Genomic DNA, 16,465 nt, shown 5'->3' with positions numbered 1-16,465 from the left:
AGCGGGCTAACATTTTTGGGTTCTAGAAACCATAAGTAATCCTTGACTGGCCACTATCAATTAGATGTATAGTCTGATGGACAAAAAGAGCGAGAACGAGATTTTGCCCCAGAAATTGTGATAGGCGTAGGTTGAGCGGCAACAATGCAGACAATCACATTTACTAGTGGGATGGCTAGCAAGAAGCCCTCCAACACTAGTCAGTCCAGCGCATAGACAGTGTCATAGGGCCATCCAAGAACGGAATGATCTACTCTGTATAAAAGGCCATGTCACCCTCTGATTCTAAATAAAAGTCACTCTAAGTGCGGAGTACTTGAGAATGACTATATGGGGCAAGGCTGGTATTAAATGCCAGGAAACTGCACGGCATAAATGTGATCAACATTGACGTAAGACTTTTATAATTTATTTCACACAGCAAAATCCATGGTTTCTATATCTATTGGCTGGATACTGCTTAGTAACCTCCACATGTACAAAACTAGGTGTTTCGAAGAAGTTCGATGGCCCGCATTATTTGTGTCGATCACTGATCATCAATCAAAGAATTCAAAGAGTAGGAATCAATCGACCTCGGGAAGTGTGGTGGATGTACGGAGTAGGTATTTCCGATCGCATCGTGATTAAATACCGATCGTATTCTACAAAGAGTCTTTGCCGAAATTTTCTTCCAGGGTGGTGGGTACTGAGATGGCTCACCAAAGAGCGTGGAAAGTTTGTTCACTAGAATATTTAATTCGCTTCGATTGAACCTCTCTGTGCTCTGTTAATATGTGACCATATGGTTTTAATTAAACCTAAATCATGCACTGGACGTTATTTTCATCTGTGGTTCTAGTTTAAACTTGGCGAACCAACACATCTCCCTACCAGGGGCTAGGGCGCATACTACCAACGGCGCTATTTTAAGGCCAACCACAGACACATCAGACATCACACATTCGGTCACCTGCACCTCTGTCGTTATCGAAAAAAAAGACGAAGGTGCCGCATTAGCCGTGGCCTTTATGTTGTGGGCTTCCTGTATCTGGTATGCTGGCGGCTGGGTGGGGTTTATTGCTCGTCTGCTGATATCGATGCTGAGGCTGAGCATAAAACCGTGTTGGGGTGGGTAATGGGAGAGATGAGAAGAGACGAAGGATTGGGGGCCACACAGGCCCAAAGGATATTCATTGACTAAATGGGAAAGGAGATTGACTGGGTGGATGGGGCTCTACAACATATTACGGATAACTCTAGACCGCCTTCCAGTTCCGTCACAGCAATGGAGGTGAGCCATGGATTCTATCCGCTTCCGCTGCCGGTTCCAGAGATCAGGTACCAAACTTGGATAATTTATGTTGTAAAGAGGAATGACAGTAAATCAAACTATAATAAAAATATTCGGCTATAATCTTCCTTGTGATATCTTTTAGTTTGTCTGTTTAGGTGTCCTATCAGTTTTATAGGTCAACGGTAAAAAAAAAAGCATAAAAGATCTTGATTTTGTGAAATGAATTTTTCTACCTCAGTATAACCCATTGATAAACCATGCACGATTGTACTCAAACATTATAGGTGTTTGAAATGGGAAGTTACGAATGTAATATCTCCCTCTAATGTGATATCATAGGTCTTCATGGGACCTCTAAAACATTAAGCTCACAGAAAGGTGGAGCTTCAGTTTCCTTTTTTGGCGGCTTCTTGATTAACTGCCCAACCCTGGTGGCTTACTATTCAGGCATGTCCCTCAGACCTTCGATCTAATCACCGAGTTCATCAACTCAAACCCTCTTCCTTAGCTAGCCAAATGGTATGACGTCAGGGGGTGTTGATGTTGCAATATTCGTTGCGAACTGATAAGAATCTGGCTGCCTGACGAATGTGTGTCTTCCTAGCGATATATAATATTGAGAATTTTAGCGGGCTGTCTCAGTAATTAATAAATGCACCCGTCCCTTTGTGTGGGATTTCATACCCCTCTGTTCATATTGCAGGTAAAATACCCTAGATTAATGCTCCACCCATAGGTTTCGACACGAACCCAAAGATGTAATTAATATCCACTTTGACCCACAACATTGGTTACTTGTAGTGTATTGGGGTGAAACCCTGAGCGATTGCGTCAACTGGCAGCATCGCATCTAACAAATCCCATCTATGATAAATGCGATTGGAAGAAGGTGATTACAATGGATTTCAACAGCAAACAGAGCCTAAGGGTAGTTGTATCAAATATCAGATGGGAACATGCCACAGCTAAATGCCTAATGTGAGCGAGGAACTATAATATACCAGAAAGAAGGATTCTAAACTGCAACATCTCTAGATTCTACTCGGTAGTGTATGGAATACGGAGAAATTCTATGCAAGGATCTGAATGCACAACACAGGTGCATAAATCATAGGGAAATTGGAGCATGGCGGTCAGTAGAGTTCAACGTGTACCCGCTCGTTTCAACCCAATTGGCAAATGTGATATTGGTGCTCCTTTGTGTGAGAGAGGTACGGAGTAATATAGGCGCCGATGTCGATCTCCGGATCCTTTCAAATGTTACTTGTTCGTGTTGGATCTAATCCCTGTCGTTACGATCGAGTACTAGTGCGTTACTAGTTAGCGATTCGAAGTTCTTGGCAGCTAGGGTCGGTACATATACGTAGTGAAATGCCAGTCGTCAAGCTGCCAGAATATCTCTCTCATCACCACCATGATTACACTCCCTGTTGCTGCGGCGTGCGTTGGGATATTTTTGGTTTTCCAGATTATTCTGATCGAACGAAGGCTCGCCGCCATCCCAGGGCCCTTCATTGCCAAATTTACCGACTACTGGAAAGTATACCATTTGCTGAAAGGCGACTATGGCGAGACTCTCTACTGGTGGCATCAGCGTTACGGCCCCATGATCCGTACGGGGCCTCGTCATATTAGTGTTGGGGACCCCTATGAAGTCCCTAGGGTTTACCAAATCAAGCCTTTGTTGCATAAGGTAAACCCTTTCCTTCTATGTTCACAAGCGTGTGGGAATAGCAGAGTCGATTAACATTTTGTGTCGAAGGGAAATATGTACAAGGGAATTATTGGCTGGCTCAAAGGAAAAAATGTTGCCGGGCTTGAGAGCATGATGGATGAAGTGGAACATTCGAATGTTAAAAGAGTGATTGCGCCGGCCTTTTCTTGGAGATCTGTTTTAAACTACGAATCTCACATTGACCACAGTGCGGGAGAATTGGTACAAATCCTAGAAAATCGGGAGGTGGTTGATATCAATGAATGGCTTTCATATTGGGCGATTGATAGTATGAACAATATTGCTTTTTCGACTGATCTTGGTTTTATGAAACACGCCACAGATATCGGCGGGACTCTGAAGACGGTTCGTGCTGTGACATCTATTTGGATGTATGTATTTGCATTTCCCACGGTGGTCATGTGGTGTGCGTGGGCAGCGAGCTTCTTCATCGGACCTAGCGGGAGATTGGTCAGTATGTGCCAAGAGCGCGTCAATTCTAGAATGGAAAGGAAGGAGGAGGAAAAGCCCACAAAAGACGATGAGGATCTTCTGGATGTTTACATGAAAGCACGCAAGGAGCATCCAAACCTCATTTCTCACGAAAGAGTTATCGGCATGACTTTCACGACGCTGCTTGCTGGATCAGACACTACAGCGTTCAATTTCTCGTGGACATTGTACTACTTACTCAAACATCCGGCCACCCTACACCGTCTCCAAGAAGAACTCGACAATGCTATCCTAGCAGGCAACTTATCTTACCCACCGAGCCTCCAGGACTTGTCAAAGCTTCCATACCTCGAGGCTGTCATCAAGGAGGGCCTACGATATGCACTGCTACTCCAGCTGAACATGGATCGAATTGTCCCAAAAGGAGGAATGGAGATATGTGGTCACCATATTCCAGCAGGAATCAACATCGGATGTCATGCAAGAGTAATTCACCTCGACAAGAGTGTGTATGGCGAGGATTCGGAGCATTTCAGGCCTGAGCGGTGGCTAGAAGCAAGTGAAGAGCAACGAAAGCTGATGGAGCGATGTGCGATTTGGTTTGGAAGTGGGAAGCACACTTGCCTTGGTCAGCATTTTGCGCGGGCAAAGACAATGAAGGTCCTTTCTATGATGCTTATGAAGTTGGAGGTAGGTTGGGAGGTTCTTCAACTCGCTATCATTTTCAATACTGACTCTGTCGGCTTTCCAGATCTCTGATGCTGATCAAAACGCGGAAATGGTTTCCGGGGCTATCAATTCGACACGTGCCCCAACGCACGCATATTACATGAAGGTCAAGAAAAGGAACGCGTGTCCGGTATAGATGAGCGCAATGTCAGGAAGACTGATGCGAGGTTTCCTGTTTTCTTGTTTTCGGCTGGCCTGCGATGTTCGAATTATTGGCATTCCTACTGTGTCTTGCTTACGAATACCCCACCCAATGCAAGATATACAATCAATCATGAATTATACCAAATAGAAGGCCTTTATAACTATTAGGCCTTGCATACACCTAACACCACCAGCACGATATTGGGATGGGCATTTTGGTATAATATACATATGAAAACAATTTGAGATGTGTTAAATAGATACACGAATGGGGTACAATGATGGGAAGACGCATGAGCAAGCCCTTGTCGATGAGCATGTCCTGATATGCGCGTGAACTGGATTAACAAATGGAACCTCCAGAGCGAGATTTGGCCGATGGAATGAGAATCGAAAAATGAGATAGTAGTGGAGTATCACAACTGTACTCCGGAGAGTAAAGAATCAAAGACCGGTGGCACAAAGTGGACCGTAGCGTGTGTCCGGTAGATTGCGCTGGTACCATGAAGGGCTGCCGACACAAGTCGGGCAGTAGAACAGACCTGTAGGATCGTACTTCTTCTTGATCAAGGCAAGGCGAAGATAGTTGACGCCATAGAAATTAACGGCCCACAATGGGTCGTTGCGGTCGGCCTATTTTGCTGTTAGCAAAGATCATCAGCAAGAATCAATGCGCCACATACCTCATTCAGATAGCTGCCTAGGGTTGGGGTTAACACGCTCATGGCTCCTCCTTTGTTGTATGTGACATCGTTCTTCACAGCCTGAGCAGTAGACTCATCTGCCCAGCCTCTAGCGACAACACTCACGATGTAGGTAGAGCGCCACGCAGGGTTGACAGCAGAGTATTTATCACTCCCGTCAGTGAGCACCTTACCGCCACCAACAAGCTCCACATTATTGATTGTATATTCGGCTGGTTTGCCTCCAATAACTCCGATCATGCTACGCAGTCGAGTCCGACTAGAGGTTAACGCAGTTTTCCCCATCATCCGCGAAGTCAGAGCCGAGTTCGCTCCTCCGACAGGCTGCTTCATACCCGACATAGCCTTGTAGTAGGCTGCGTATGATGGGAACTCAAACCATGAGACGGAGACAGAAAGCGAGGTACCATTATACTTTTGGAGTGTCTTCAGAAGTGGCTCAAAAATTTCCTGGGCGTCAGCCATTGACTTGCCCATGATTGCGACGGCATGGGTATAGCCAACGTTCTCATCGCCGAAGAGCTTCATAGGACTGTTAACAGACCAGGAACCGTACCCGGAGAATCCACCATCCATGATATCAGGATACTGCGCGTGAACATCGGTGACAGCCTCCAAAAGTGGGTTGATATCATCGCTCTTGATTGGGCTGATCATAAGGGATTGTGCCACAACAGGCTTGCTGGGGTACACCTTCACTGTCATCGAGGTAACGACGCCGTAGCTGCCACCACCGCCGCCGCGAATGGCAAAGTAGAGATCGGAGTTTTGGCACGCGTTAGCAGTAACAATAGAGCCACTAGCCAGCACAACTTGGGCTTCTAGCACTTGGTCTGCAGCAAGGCCATAGTCACGGCTAGCTGGAGAGTGGCCACCTCCCTGTGTGTAACCGCCAATGCAGCCAACGGTCTAGAACAGGATATTAGAATAATATATTCCTTGAGGAATTGGGACATAACATGGGGTTCATACCGGATCACCACCACCAACGATTACGACATTGCGCTTGAATGCCACATTATATGCGTCTTCCCAGACATACCCTCCACCGATTGTCATTGCAGAGCCTTTCCAATCGTTGCTTGCGCATTTATCAGAAGGAGTGTAGGTCTCGTGGAAATCGATGCCTTTCTGGATGTATTTGATCCAAATTTGGAGTGCTCCATATCCTTCACTCCTATAGTCAAGTAATAACGAGTCAGTGGATGGAGTATATGATGGATTTGACGGGTGTGACAAACTTTCCGAGCATATCATGCCCCGTGTTCCGTACAACTAGACGAACATTGTTCTTTTGCGCGAAAGCCACGCCAGCTGCAAGCTGCGCGGGCTCTGTTGCGTTGATAGTATATACTGGGGCGGGCCCTAGAGTACACGTTCCGGGGGTTTGGCCCGAGCTCAAGTCAACGGCAGGACATGAAACGTCAGTCGGATACATGTATCCGACCGGGGAAAGCTCTTGCCATGTAGAATTCGACCATTGGGAGTAGACATCAGCGCACTCCTGGGCATTCTGGTAAGGCCCGGGGTAACACGAAATAGCAACTGGGAGATTGTGAATAAGTTTCCCAGATACTGTTTTGTTGAGAGCATTCCAAGTGTCAACCGAAGGCCAGCATGAGTCTTCTGGGGTCTGGGAAAAGTCAATTTAGGCACTTAGAATGAAATCGATATTTGTCGGTTTCAAATATATACTTACGCATTTGCACGCAGTCTGACTCGCATAGCCGATGCCGGCGAAAGCTAAAAGGGTCAGGGTTTTTGACACCATCGCAAAAAAAGAAATACAACTGTCCCAAAAGAGTGGCGGTACGAAGAGGACTTTTTAGCAAATCTGGGGCAAACGAGCTCTTCATACTAATATTTGAGGGGTGGCAGACGGCAGGCGGATAGAATAATCTCCGAGCACCGTCGAGTTTACGCACCAAGCGCGAGTTCATTATGCGCATCAGGTCATTCTGGATCCATTTCTAGTCTAGAAGCTGGGAACTGTTACCGAGCACTCCATACTCCATAGTGTTAACATCCGCCTTGAGTTAACCGACGTGTGGTCTGTGTGGTGTGGGTCACGGATGGATTTGATGTCAATTCTGTTTGGTTGAAAAATATAAACGAAGTGTTATGAAGAATAGAAAAACAATTCTTGGGGCGAGGAAGAAAAGATTATGGTGAGTAGCTTTGAAAGATGTCATATACGAGGAGCAACCTGATTTCTTCGTAAACCATTCCACAATGAATACGGAGTACGAAGTACGACATACATATTCTATATTGTAAGAAAAACACGGGCTGGATAAAAGGACACTAGGCTTGAAAAAATCCCCAAATAGGCAAAGTGACAGGGGGCCGCAAGAATATGTAACACTGACAATTAAACTAATGGCAAAGGATCATTTCTAACCTCGCTTGGCTCGCTTGGGGGTTAGTACAATTTAGTGTCTAACAAAATAGATTGATCTATGATCTGCCCCCCATTGATCTTTTGCCCATAATTCCGGATCTTCCCGCTCGTCCGTGAGTTGATTCCATGTTGATCATCACTTGTTGGTTAATTGCATCTAATATATTTCATTTTGCTTTCTGTTGATACAAATATTGATATTCTGTTTCGAGGTACGTCTGAAAAAGATCTTAGCCGACCTCGGCTAGTCTAAAAAGGGGTTGAATATAAGCAGCCATCTCCGCCCCCGGCTGAAGTTGTTAATCCAATGGCAGGGATTCAAGACCCTTTCATTAAATTTTCAATGCACTACCGCTGATCTTGTCTTCTTTGGTACATATGGGTATCCACATACTGGCCCCTCAATAGATGAACTGATAGATGAACGATAGGAATAATAGAAACAATAGCCTCGTGGGATTGAAGCTAAGTCCCGAGGAACAGCAAAAGATGGGCTAGAAGTCTTCATTGTGGATTTTGCGACTTGTTTGAGGCACATGGTTGACCAGGGTGCAACCTATTTTCAGCTGTCAATGCGTATTCGGTGCATTTTACTACTATTGCTCGGATCTTGATCGGGTCATGGTTGACAAGGGTCTGCTGTTTATCCCGTATTGCTATTTTCATAGGGAAGACTTATATTCCATATAACAATGCAAATACTATTTCCTTCTTTCCGACTCCCCTGAGAAACCTACATGAGAGACGTCTATGCACATCTAGGATCACCGTCTTTTGGTTATTTCTCCCCAAAGGAAATTGTGTCATCTTCGGTACCTTGACTATGAGCAGTGCATACGCCCCCCACGGAGTGGCAACCCGGCTTCCATTAAATGGCCTCATAGCCATCACTTGGGTTGGAGCAGCGCTGGGTATTCTCTTTACAGCTGCTCGCATCGCAATTCGGATAAAATATATGAGCCGCCTAATGGCCGACGACTACTTGATGCTTCTTGCCTTAATCTTCCTCATTACCAACGCAATCCTACAAACCATACAGGCGCCTCATCTTTACTATATGATACTTCAAGCCACGGGGCAAGATATTGTTCACCATGCACTACGGTACACACACTTTGAGTTTGCTATCATTAGTATATTTTGGTCCGTTCTATGGAGCGTCAAAGGGTCCTTTCTAGCACTCTTCTGGATGTTGTCCGACGGGCTGCCCCGTTACCGCCGGGTGTGGTGGGTAATCACAGTCTTCACGGTGTTGGCGTATATTGGCTGCTGGTTGGCTTCAGTATTAAACTGCCATCCGCCGGAGAACTACTTTAAATTTGGTACAGTATCCCTTCTATGGTGGTAGTTTGCTAAGGAAATATCTGACATTTAGTAGGACAATGCAGCAAGGCGATTGACCAGGAGGGATCCGTTATTTCTATATCCTATAGTACGGCAGTTGATATACTCACAGACCTGTTAAGTATGACCTTCCATTGTCGCTATTGAATGAAATATAATTGACTCAATACGTACTAGTCATGTCTCTTCCCTTCTTTCTCATTTGGGGAACAAGGATCAACTTCCAGCAAAAGGTCGGGTTAGTGATTGTCTTCAGTTTTGGACTTTTCATTATAGCCGCGGCTATTGTTCGCGCCATCGAGATCACCGGAAAGGCATATTCTGATCAAGCAGCGCTTGCTATATGGAGTATCGCCGAGTCATCAATATGCAAGTGACTCCCATGTTTAACCTGTTCTTGAAGTATGCTAACTATACTAAAGCCATGATTGTTGGTTGTCTCCCTCCATTCCGAGCTGTAATTTCGAAAGGACCAAGCGGTACCCAGTACCGCTATGGGTTTTCGAGCGCCAATTCAGTTTCCTACCCTGCCTCGTCACGCGTCCACCTGCGTTCAAATACAACCAATTGGAGTGAGTCTCCGTTGCCTGTGCAGGATCACCGACAATACCGCAATTTGGATTTTGAGATGAACGCGCCAAAAAATGTGCACGTTGATGGAGGGGAGGTCGCTGGGCGCTCCAAATCCCCCAACGAGAGACTGAGAGCGAGGAACCTTGAAATTAACATGGTACAGGGATTTGTGAGTTGCACATTTGAAGGACTTTTGTTGCATGTTAAAAGCTAATGATTGATAGAGCGTGGTATCGCAGTAAATTGTTTTCGTTGGGATACAGGAAGATATTTATGTGATTTTTAACAGTGAAAAGCATTGTCAAAAGACGTCTCCAAGTCCAGGCAACTCTAATAAAGTTACAGTGACCAAGATACGAAATCATTGCGACCTCAAGACAAGTAAATTGACAGCAGTGTCACGATGCCCATGAATCTAGGAAGTACAATGGCGAAAACAATTCAGGGTCGGCAACTGGACGTCCATCTCCCGGTCACTGATCTTTTTGGAAGAGGGGGTTCGATGCTAAGAGGGGACTTATTAGGGCGCTCGCTTGACTTTGAAAATTCGACTGTGCTCACTCGGTAGTGTTCGCCAAGGTAGACCGTTGGTGGCGGGAATCGTTATGTGTCTCATCAACATGCTGAATGGGGCGTTGGATCTTTGACTGCAAAGTTAGAACGATGTCGCGGGCTTGATGTTGCGGGGTAGCTTGGAAGTGATATCGGCAGTTTACCTCCAGGTTTAAGTTGACCGTCAAGGAATTTGCGCTTTGGCGTGACGGGAACCTCTCCTATATTTTGCCTTCCGCTTTGGCTGTTATTCTCAGACGGAATCATGGTGTGGGTATAGCAGCTGATTGCTTACTCGCTTAGAATTCCGTTTGCTTGCTTACTTCCTCTTAAGGAAACCCACAAACCACAGTTTGCATCCTTGTCAACTCTCCCTCTCCGCATAGCCTACAGTCTCTGAATTGGAAGGGGGTTGGTTTACAACAACGGCGCAGAAATGGCGGCATAGCGGGTGGTTCAATTAGCTAAGTGATAGTCCATAAAAGCCGAAAACCTGTTCTGATCCAGGCCCCCACACCTTAGGAACCCGTAGCCTTTTCCTCCCATGCTGGCATCATTATCGCATCACTCCACTGATCGGAACCAATGTCTCGGCCTGCACTGAAGGCAGTGCTCCCGATCATGGCATGCCACATCAAATCGGTCGCACAGAAGCTCTCAATAACCCAACACGACATAGCCTCCATAAAGTCTCCACGATCCATCTCCATGGCAGCTTCAATGCACGCTTTTGACCGCCAATTGGAGCTTACTGGGCTTCTAGCACCACAGTGGCCAGAGATAAGACGCATTCTGGACCTTGGTTGCGGCTGGGGCTTTATCAGCATGCGCATAGCAACACACTTTCCAGAATGTCAGACTATAGACGCTATCAATATTAGCTAGCATCAACTTGACTACTGCACTGATAATCTACCCGAGAACCTGTAGAATCGTGTTAATCTGTATGTCTGCAACGGGCAAGATGTTGACCTTCTCCATGATGATACTGTCGGATACGATTCGGTCGTTGTGCGCGGTGTGTACACTCATTTCCTCCATGATGTTTTCGAAGCATCAATTGCTCGGGTTGCTCAGAGGATTAACCATGGTGGTATACTTGTTATATCCGATACACTTTACAAGGTACTAGTATTTCTTGAAGATTGAATACATGGCTGTAGTTAATATGGTCAGGGCGATATCGAGGAATACAAGTCACCAATACCAGATAAAGCAGATCGCTTAGCATGTGGCAATAGAGAGACACCAGAACATTATGCCAGGGTGTTGACACAAAATGGAATTATCATGCACGATATGCGGATACTGCCATCAAACGCCGAGGTCATTCACTGGTTCAATATCGTGCGTCTCAACATTAAGCACCATTTTCCTGCCGGTCCATCTGGTCCAATCCAAGAGTTGTACTAGATAGCCCTCAGCTTCGCACAGTGTTTGGCAAACGACGAAGCTTCGGTGTACAGCATAATTGCTAAACGCCGGTGACTTCCTTGACTATGAATGTGTTTCAGTTATCAAAGGGGGAAATATGACAAGGGTTGCGTTCCGAATCTTTAGGGTACGCTGGAGATAGTAATAAGACTAAATCATCAAACGAGCCTGGTTGAGGCTAGGGAAAGGAGGAAAAGACGGGATTTGACTATGCTAAAATAGTCTAGATATAACTATCCAGCATATAACCCGGGGGAAAGAATACCTTGCAACTCGTATACCATAGTGAATTGTAACGCATTGTATCTTTTCCACTCTTAAGAAAATTATTACCCTAGTCTTCCCTCGGAGGCTCTTCCGACGTGCATATTTCATGATTCTTTCTCTAGTGTCGCTGCGCCCCACGTTTACATGAGCCAGTGAATGGGCCGCAGCGCTTAAAGCGCCCGACAAAAGACTTCAGTCAGGTAGTGAAAGGGAGTAGTGCAGATGTAGAAAGATATATTCGGCTACAGAGTTTCCAGTCTTTTCTACAACACTGTTGGCAAGAGCATAATAAAACGGACTACCGCTTACTATGCTAAAAGGATATGTGGGTGGAGGATACCTCCTCAATATACTCCTGAAATCAAATGTCATAATCCGTTTCTAGAAGACTAATTGTTATAGTTGAGGCTGAACTCCGGCTGTAAAATAGGCAGGTACCCGTGGGCAAAGATAACACCGAATGTCATCGGACTCCCGATTCGCACGAGTGGGGCCCATCAGGATGGTAGCGTGTTTACTGAACCGTGGGTGGGTATAAAGCCTACTAGCCCAAACGGGTTAAATATGTTTTCTGGGGCCAATAGTAACCAAGAACCGTGACTGCATCTTATCAGCTTATCATGAGTTGCCGAAGAGGCTAAAGATAAGAGCAGTGCCGATAATCTCCGACAACTATACGAAGAAAGGTGGTAACCCCCTGGCTAGTCCCTTTTGAGGCATTAAGACTAGGTACCCCAAATTCCTCTAGTCTCACGTCTTGATTAGATGCGAGATTAATAATGTCATTAGGATTTTGTTCTTATCAAAACTATTCAGGATACCCGAGTACAATTGGGGTACGTATGTAGACACTATGGGGTAGAACATATATATATGGCCTAGTTATGTCCATAGTTATGGTGAAAGAGCCTATTTGCCAACTGCCAATCCTCATGGTCTCTCCTACCGCTTCCTACGGGCTACCAGCTCTGTTGTCAGCCCTGCTGTCACTCTCCGCCACCACCATCGCGACAATCACTGCGAAGGGTCAAACCGTTCAGCTTAATGGAAACAGCTACTACATTCCTCCGACAGCAGTAGCAACGCTGAATGCTGATAGGCATATGTTCCACAACCTAGATGGCTTACAACCTCTGACAGTCATTCGGAGCGACGCCTCGAAGCTGACCACCACAATCCTCGATTCATTAGTGAGTAACTACGAGTCCATTGACGATGTCTTCAATGCTGGGTTCCTCGACAACGTTTACATCCAGTACAACGGTACCTCCAAGAAGCCCTCAGAGAATGTGTCAACCCATTCTCCATGGGGCCCAAAGATCTTGGGATATGCCCCTGTATATCATACAAAGCATGCAAAGACAGTTACCGCGTCATCGACCTTGCCTCCTGGCCCATACTTTTTGGATCCGTCCACTGGAGCTGTTTTTGAAGCCTATCTATTGTATTCCGATTTGATGGGGTCTTTCACTCAGGGACTGATCTCCACTGGCGATGCTGGATATGATGTTTTGCCGGCAAGCTTGCAGGGCTATGCCTCCTTGACCATTGGTGTACCTTCGCGGTTGTACTATACCAAGACTACCGAAAGGCCTTTGGCTGGTGTATGTATTATCCGCGTCTTGTCCTTTCATACGACGGCGCAAGAGACATATAAAACTAACTATTTACCTGGTTATAGGTTCGTGTCGGTGTCAAGGATATTTATGATATCAAGGGTGTTAAAACCGGCTGTGGGAACCGGGCTTACTATGAGACGTACCCTGTCGCTGAATCTACTGGCCCCGCAATTCAGTCCCTCATAGATGCAGGTGCCATCATTGTCGGAAAGATGAAGACCAGTCAATTCGCCAACGGTGAGACTGCAACTGCTGATTGGGTTGATTATCACTCCCCCTTCAACGCCCGTGGTGACGGATACCAAGATCCTAGCTCATCGTCTTCCGGCCCTGGCTCTGGTATCGGAGCATATGACTGGTTGGATTTGGCCGTTGGGAGTGATACTGGAGGCTCTATTCGCAACCCTTCCCAAGTCAATGGATGCTTCGGCAACCGTCCCTCATGGAACTTGGTCTCATTGGACAAAGTCATGCCTATGTCCCCGCTTTTGGACACCGCCGGATTCTTGACGAGAGATGTGCAATTGTGGCGCGCTGCTGCAGAGGTTCTGTACAAGGATGCAGGCCTCAAGTCCTACACCAAATACCCCAAGTCTATCAAGACAATTCAGTTCCCAACTACTGCCTCGACCCCAGCTGAGGGCCTTGTGATCGACTTTGTCGACAAACTATCGTCCTTTTTGGGTGGTGCCAACGTTTCTGAGTTTGATTACAATGCTCTCTGGGAATCTACCAAGCCTTCGACTGTCGCCGCCAACGCCACTCTCACCAGTCTGTTGGGACTCACTTATCCTATCCTCATTTCGAAGCAACAATATCCCCTCATTGCCGAGCCCCTGTACGCAGACTACGCGGCTGCCAATGGAGGTCGCAAGCCATTTATCGACCCTGTGCCTCTGTCTCGTTGGGGTTGGGGACTTGGTTACCCGGACTCCCAACTGGCCGCTGAAATTGAACATAAGAACATATTTACCAACTGGTGGAACACAACTGCCCAGGTTTTCGACGAGGAGACTTGCTCAGACAGTTTAATTCTTTACATTGGAAGTGAAGGTTCGCCGAACTATCGCAATGTTTATAGGAAGTATGTCATTCTTTCCCCCGATTCTACTATCCCAGAGACATTTTACTAATTTCTGAATCTATATAGTATGCCAGGTGCTCCTGTAGGATTCTCTACCTCTCGTATTGCCAACTTTGCTGGTGTGCCCGATATGGTCGTGCCCAGTACGTTAGCCCCACATTACCTTGAAGAACGTATCCCATTCCTCTTGGGATTACAGCTAATGATAATTGTAATTTAGTCGGCCAAGCACTTTACAACTCCACGGTTACTATGCAGCAAGAATATCTGCCTGTCGCGGTGGATTTCATGGCACCGCGCGGCTGTGATCTAATGATCTTCAACCTAGTCAACGATCTGGTCAAAGCTGGTATCGTTAAGGAACCTAACACTGGGTCTACTTTGTATGGAGAAGGGGTTACTTATTATTAAGTAAGCGCATGAGTATGGAGCTACCAGGTGAGGTTGTACAGTCATTAACTTAAAGATCTGTGTACAAATATATTCTTCTTTTAATACCAACATTCATCAGCTAGTATCACTGAGCTTGACCACAAAAGGAACCGGTAATGGATATTAAGATACGTGGAATTGAACACTGCGCAATGTGCCAGCTTCCACCAGGGCTGCTCTTCCATACAAGCACCGCTCTCGCGTTCCGTCCTAAGCAAAACGTAGATTGAGATAGGAAAAGCCAGGTTCGACCAAATCCACGCCTAGGGCTTCCACCTTTGCATCTCCAGCCGCAGCAGCAGCAACCAGAAGTGGCGTAAAGTGCTAATTCGCAAGAGACGCAAATATTAGACGATCCCTTGGTAAGACTTTCCAAATTTTAGTGGAACGTACCTCGACAGTCGGATGAGATCGCTTAAACTCGTACAGCGTCTCCAGCTTCAGAAGAGCTTCGGCTCTCTCCTTTCCATCTTTTTTTGTCACTGCCGCTCTCAGTTTGGTATCAAAAGTTCTCGATTCGCTAATGACCCTAGCCCGGGTGGCTTCCCTCTCTTCCTCTGTCGGAGCATTTGTGATCTCAGCGATCGAGGCGAACGAGTGAACAGCCATCCCTGAGCCTATGATAAGATATCCGTCGTTCCTAGCTACTTGTTAGCCATGATTCTCCTTACGGGGGTGGGGGTCAATGATTGAGTCTCAAACTTACCGTAACGACTGTAGGGCCTGACCCAGACGGATCTGACTCTCGAGATCATTGCCATGGAATGTGGAGATTTGGATTACGGGTATGTCCAGCGGCTTCTCGTTTGGGAACATGACCTTGAAAGGCACCCAGACACCGTGATCTATCCCTCGCTCCACTCGTTTAGCCTTGAGTCCTGCATTTCGTAGATGTTTCCATAGCTGTGCAGCTAGCTCGGGTGCGTCTTGATGCGGCCAGTCGTATTCGTAGGCGAATGGATGAGAGTCGTGAAAATCGTTAACAAAGTCATGCTGGAGAAACGATCAACGTTGGTTTCACAAGGGATTATCAGGCTATTGATTAGTATAAAGGTTTTGGTTTACTCACTTGAATAGGCGTTCCACGTTTGACATTCACTGTATATGTTAGTCGGAACTTCTATTTGTCCACGGGCTAAGTCTGATTCTGTCATGTTTTATCATAACCTCACCTTCGATTACCCCGGGTCCATGAATCTCGCCTGCTTCAAAATGGCCACTGAACACTACAACGGCTTTGGGACGAGGCGACAGAGATAGGATCTCGTCCCCGATATCCCGCAAGTTGGCCTGAGGAATTTTATTTCGAGGACGATCATCAAACAGAAGTCCTACACCGGCATGACCAATAAAATAGGTTGGAAGAGATTGGGTAGACTCAAGTGTTGGAGACATGGTAGAATAAAGGTGTAATGGTGGAAGGGGTGTAGGTCTTGTTTAATGGATGCGTTTAGAGCCCTATGGATGAAGAATAATAAGTGAAAAACCCCGCTTCTTATATATTTACAATGTGCTATGACATGTGGCATGGATGGTATATTAACGCACTAGTGCCATGGGTATAGAATGGGGCGGATTAAACCGTCTCTGCATATTGATTTTATATGTTGTACACAATACCATGGGGTCAATGACCGCAGGAACAAAAGCGAGGCGCAGAACAGAAATAAAGTGCGGAATAAGCCGATTTAATATATTCTTCTTGCAATATACCGCATACCCAAGACTCAACCGATTGC

General features: G+C 46.1%; 4 protein-coding genes across 4 annotated transcripts; 2 read left to right on the top strand and 2 right to left on the bottom strand.

Annotated features, from left to right (window-relative positions):
• Positions 1–2,690: 2,690 nt before the first annotated feature.
• On the top strand, positions 2,691–4,308 carry PGRI_011040 (Cytochrome P450; the record flags this gene model as incomplete). The annotated part of the gene is made up of 3 exons (XM_040788817.1): positions 2,691–2,969; positions 3,039–4,133; positions 4,195–4,308. The coding sequence occupies 3 exons, from the start codon at positions 2,691–2,693 to the stop codon at positions 4,306–4,308; spliced, it is 1,488 nt and encodes a 495-aa protein (XP_040645770.1).
• A 452-nt stretch (positions 4,309–4,760) lies between these two features.
• On the bottom strand, positions 4,761–6,791 carry PGRI_011030 (uncharacterized protein; the record flags this gene model as incomplete). Its single annotated transcript, XM_040788816.1, has 5 exons — positions 4,761–4,949; positions 5,000–5,929; positions 5,993–6,197; positions 6,262–6,653; positions 6,720–6,791. 5 exons carry the CDS (start codon positions 6,789–6,791, stop codon positions 4,761–4,763), a joined length of 1,788 nt encoding a protein of 595 aa, XP_040645769.1.
• Positions 6,792–12,523: 5,732 nt separating this feature from the next.
• On the top strand, positions 12,524–14,705 carry PGRI_011020 (Amidase; the record flags this gene model as incomplete). Its single annotated transcript, XM_040788815.1, has 4 exons — positions 12,524–13,195; positions 13,273–14,294; positions 14,361–14,437; positions 14,515–14,705. The coding sequence occupies 4 exons, from the start codon at positions 12,524–12,526 to the stop codon at positions 14,703–14,705; spliced, it is 1,962 nt and encodes a 653-aa protein (XP_040645768.1).
• Positions 14,706–14,936: 231 nt separating this feature from the next.
• Positions 14,937–16,121, bottom strand: PGRI_011010 (DODA-type extradiol aromatic ring-opening family dioxygenase; the record flags this gene model as incomplete). The annotated part of the gene is made up of 5 exons (XM_040788814.1): positions 14,937–15,050; positions 15,120–15,366; positions 15,433–15,719; positions 15,796–15,824; positions 15,899–16,121. 5 exons carry the CDS (start codon positions 16,119–16,121, stop codon positions 14,937–14,939), a joined length of 900 nt encoding a protein of 299 aa, XP_040645767.1.
• Between the last annotated feature and the right edge of the window lie 344 nt (positions 16,122–16,465).

The sequence above is a fragment of the Penicillium griseofulvum genome, assembly GCF_001561935.1.
Source record: "Penicillium griseofulvum strain PG3 chromosome Unknown contig_80, whole genome shotgun sequence".
Taxonomy (NCBI): domain Eukaryota; kingdom Fungi; phylum Ascomycota; class Eurotiomycetes; order Eurotiales; family Aspergillaceae; genus Penicillium; species Penicillium griseofulvum.
Note: the sequence above shows the minus strand (reverse complement) of the source record. Positions and strands in the feature narration are given on the sequence as shown.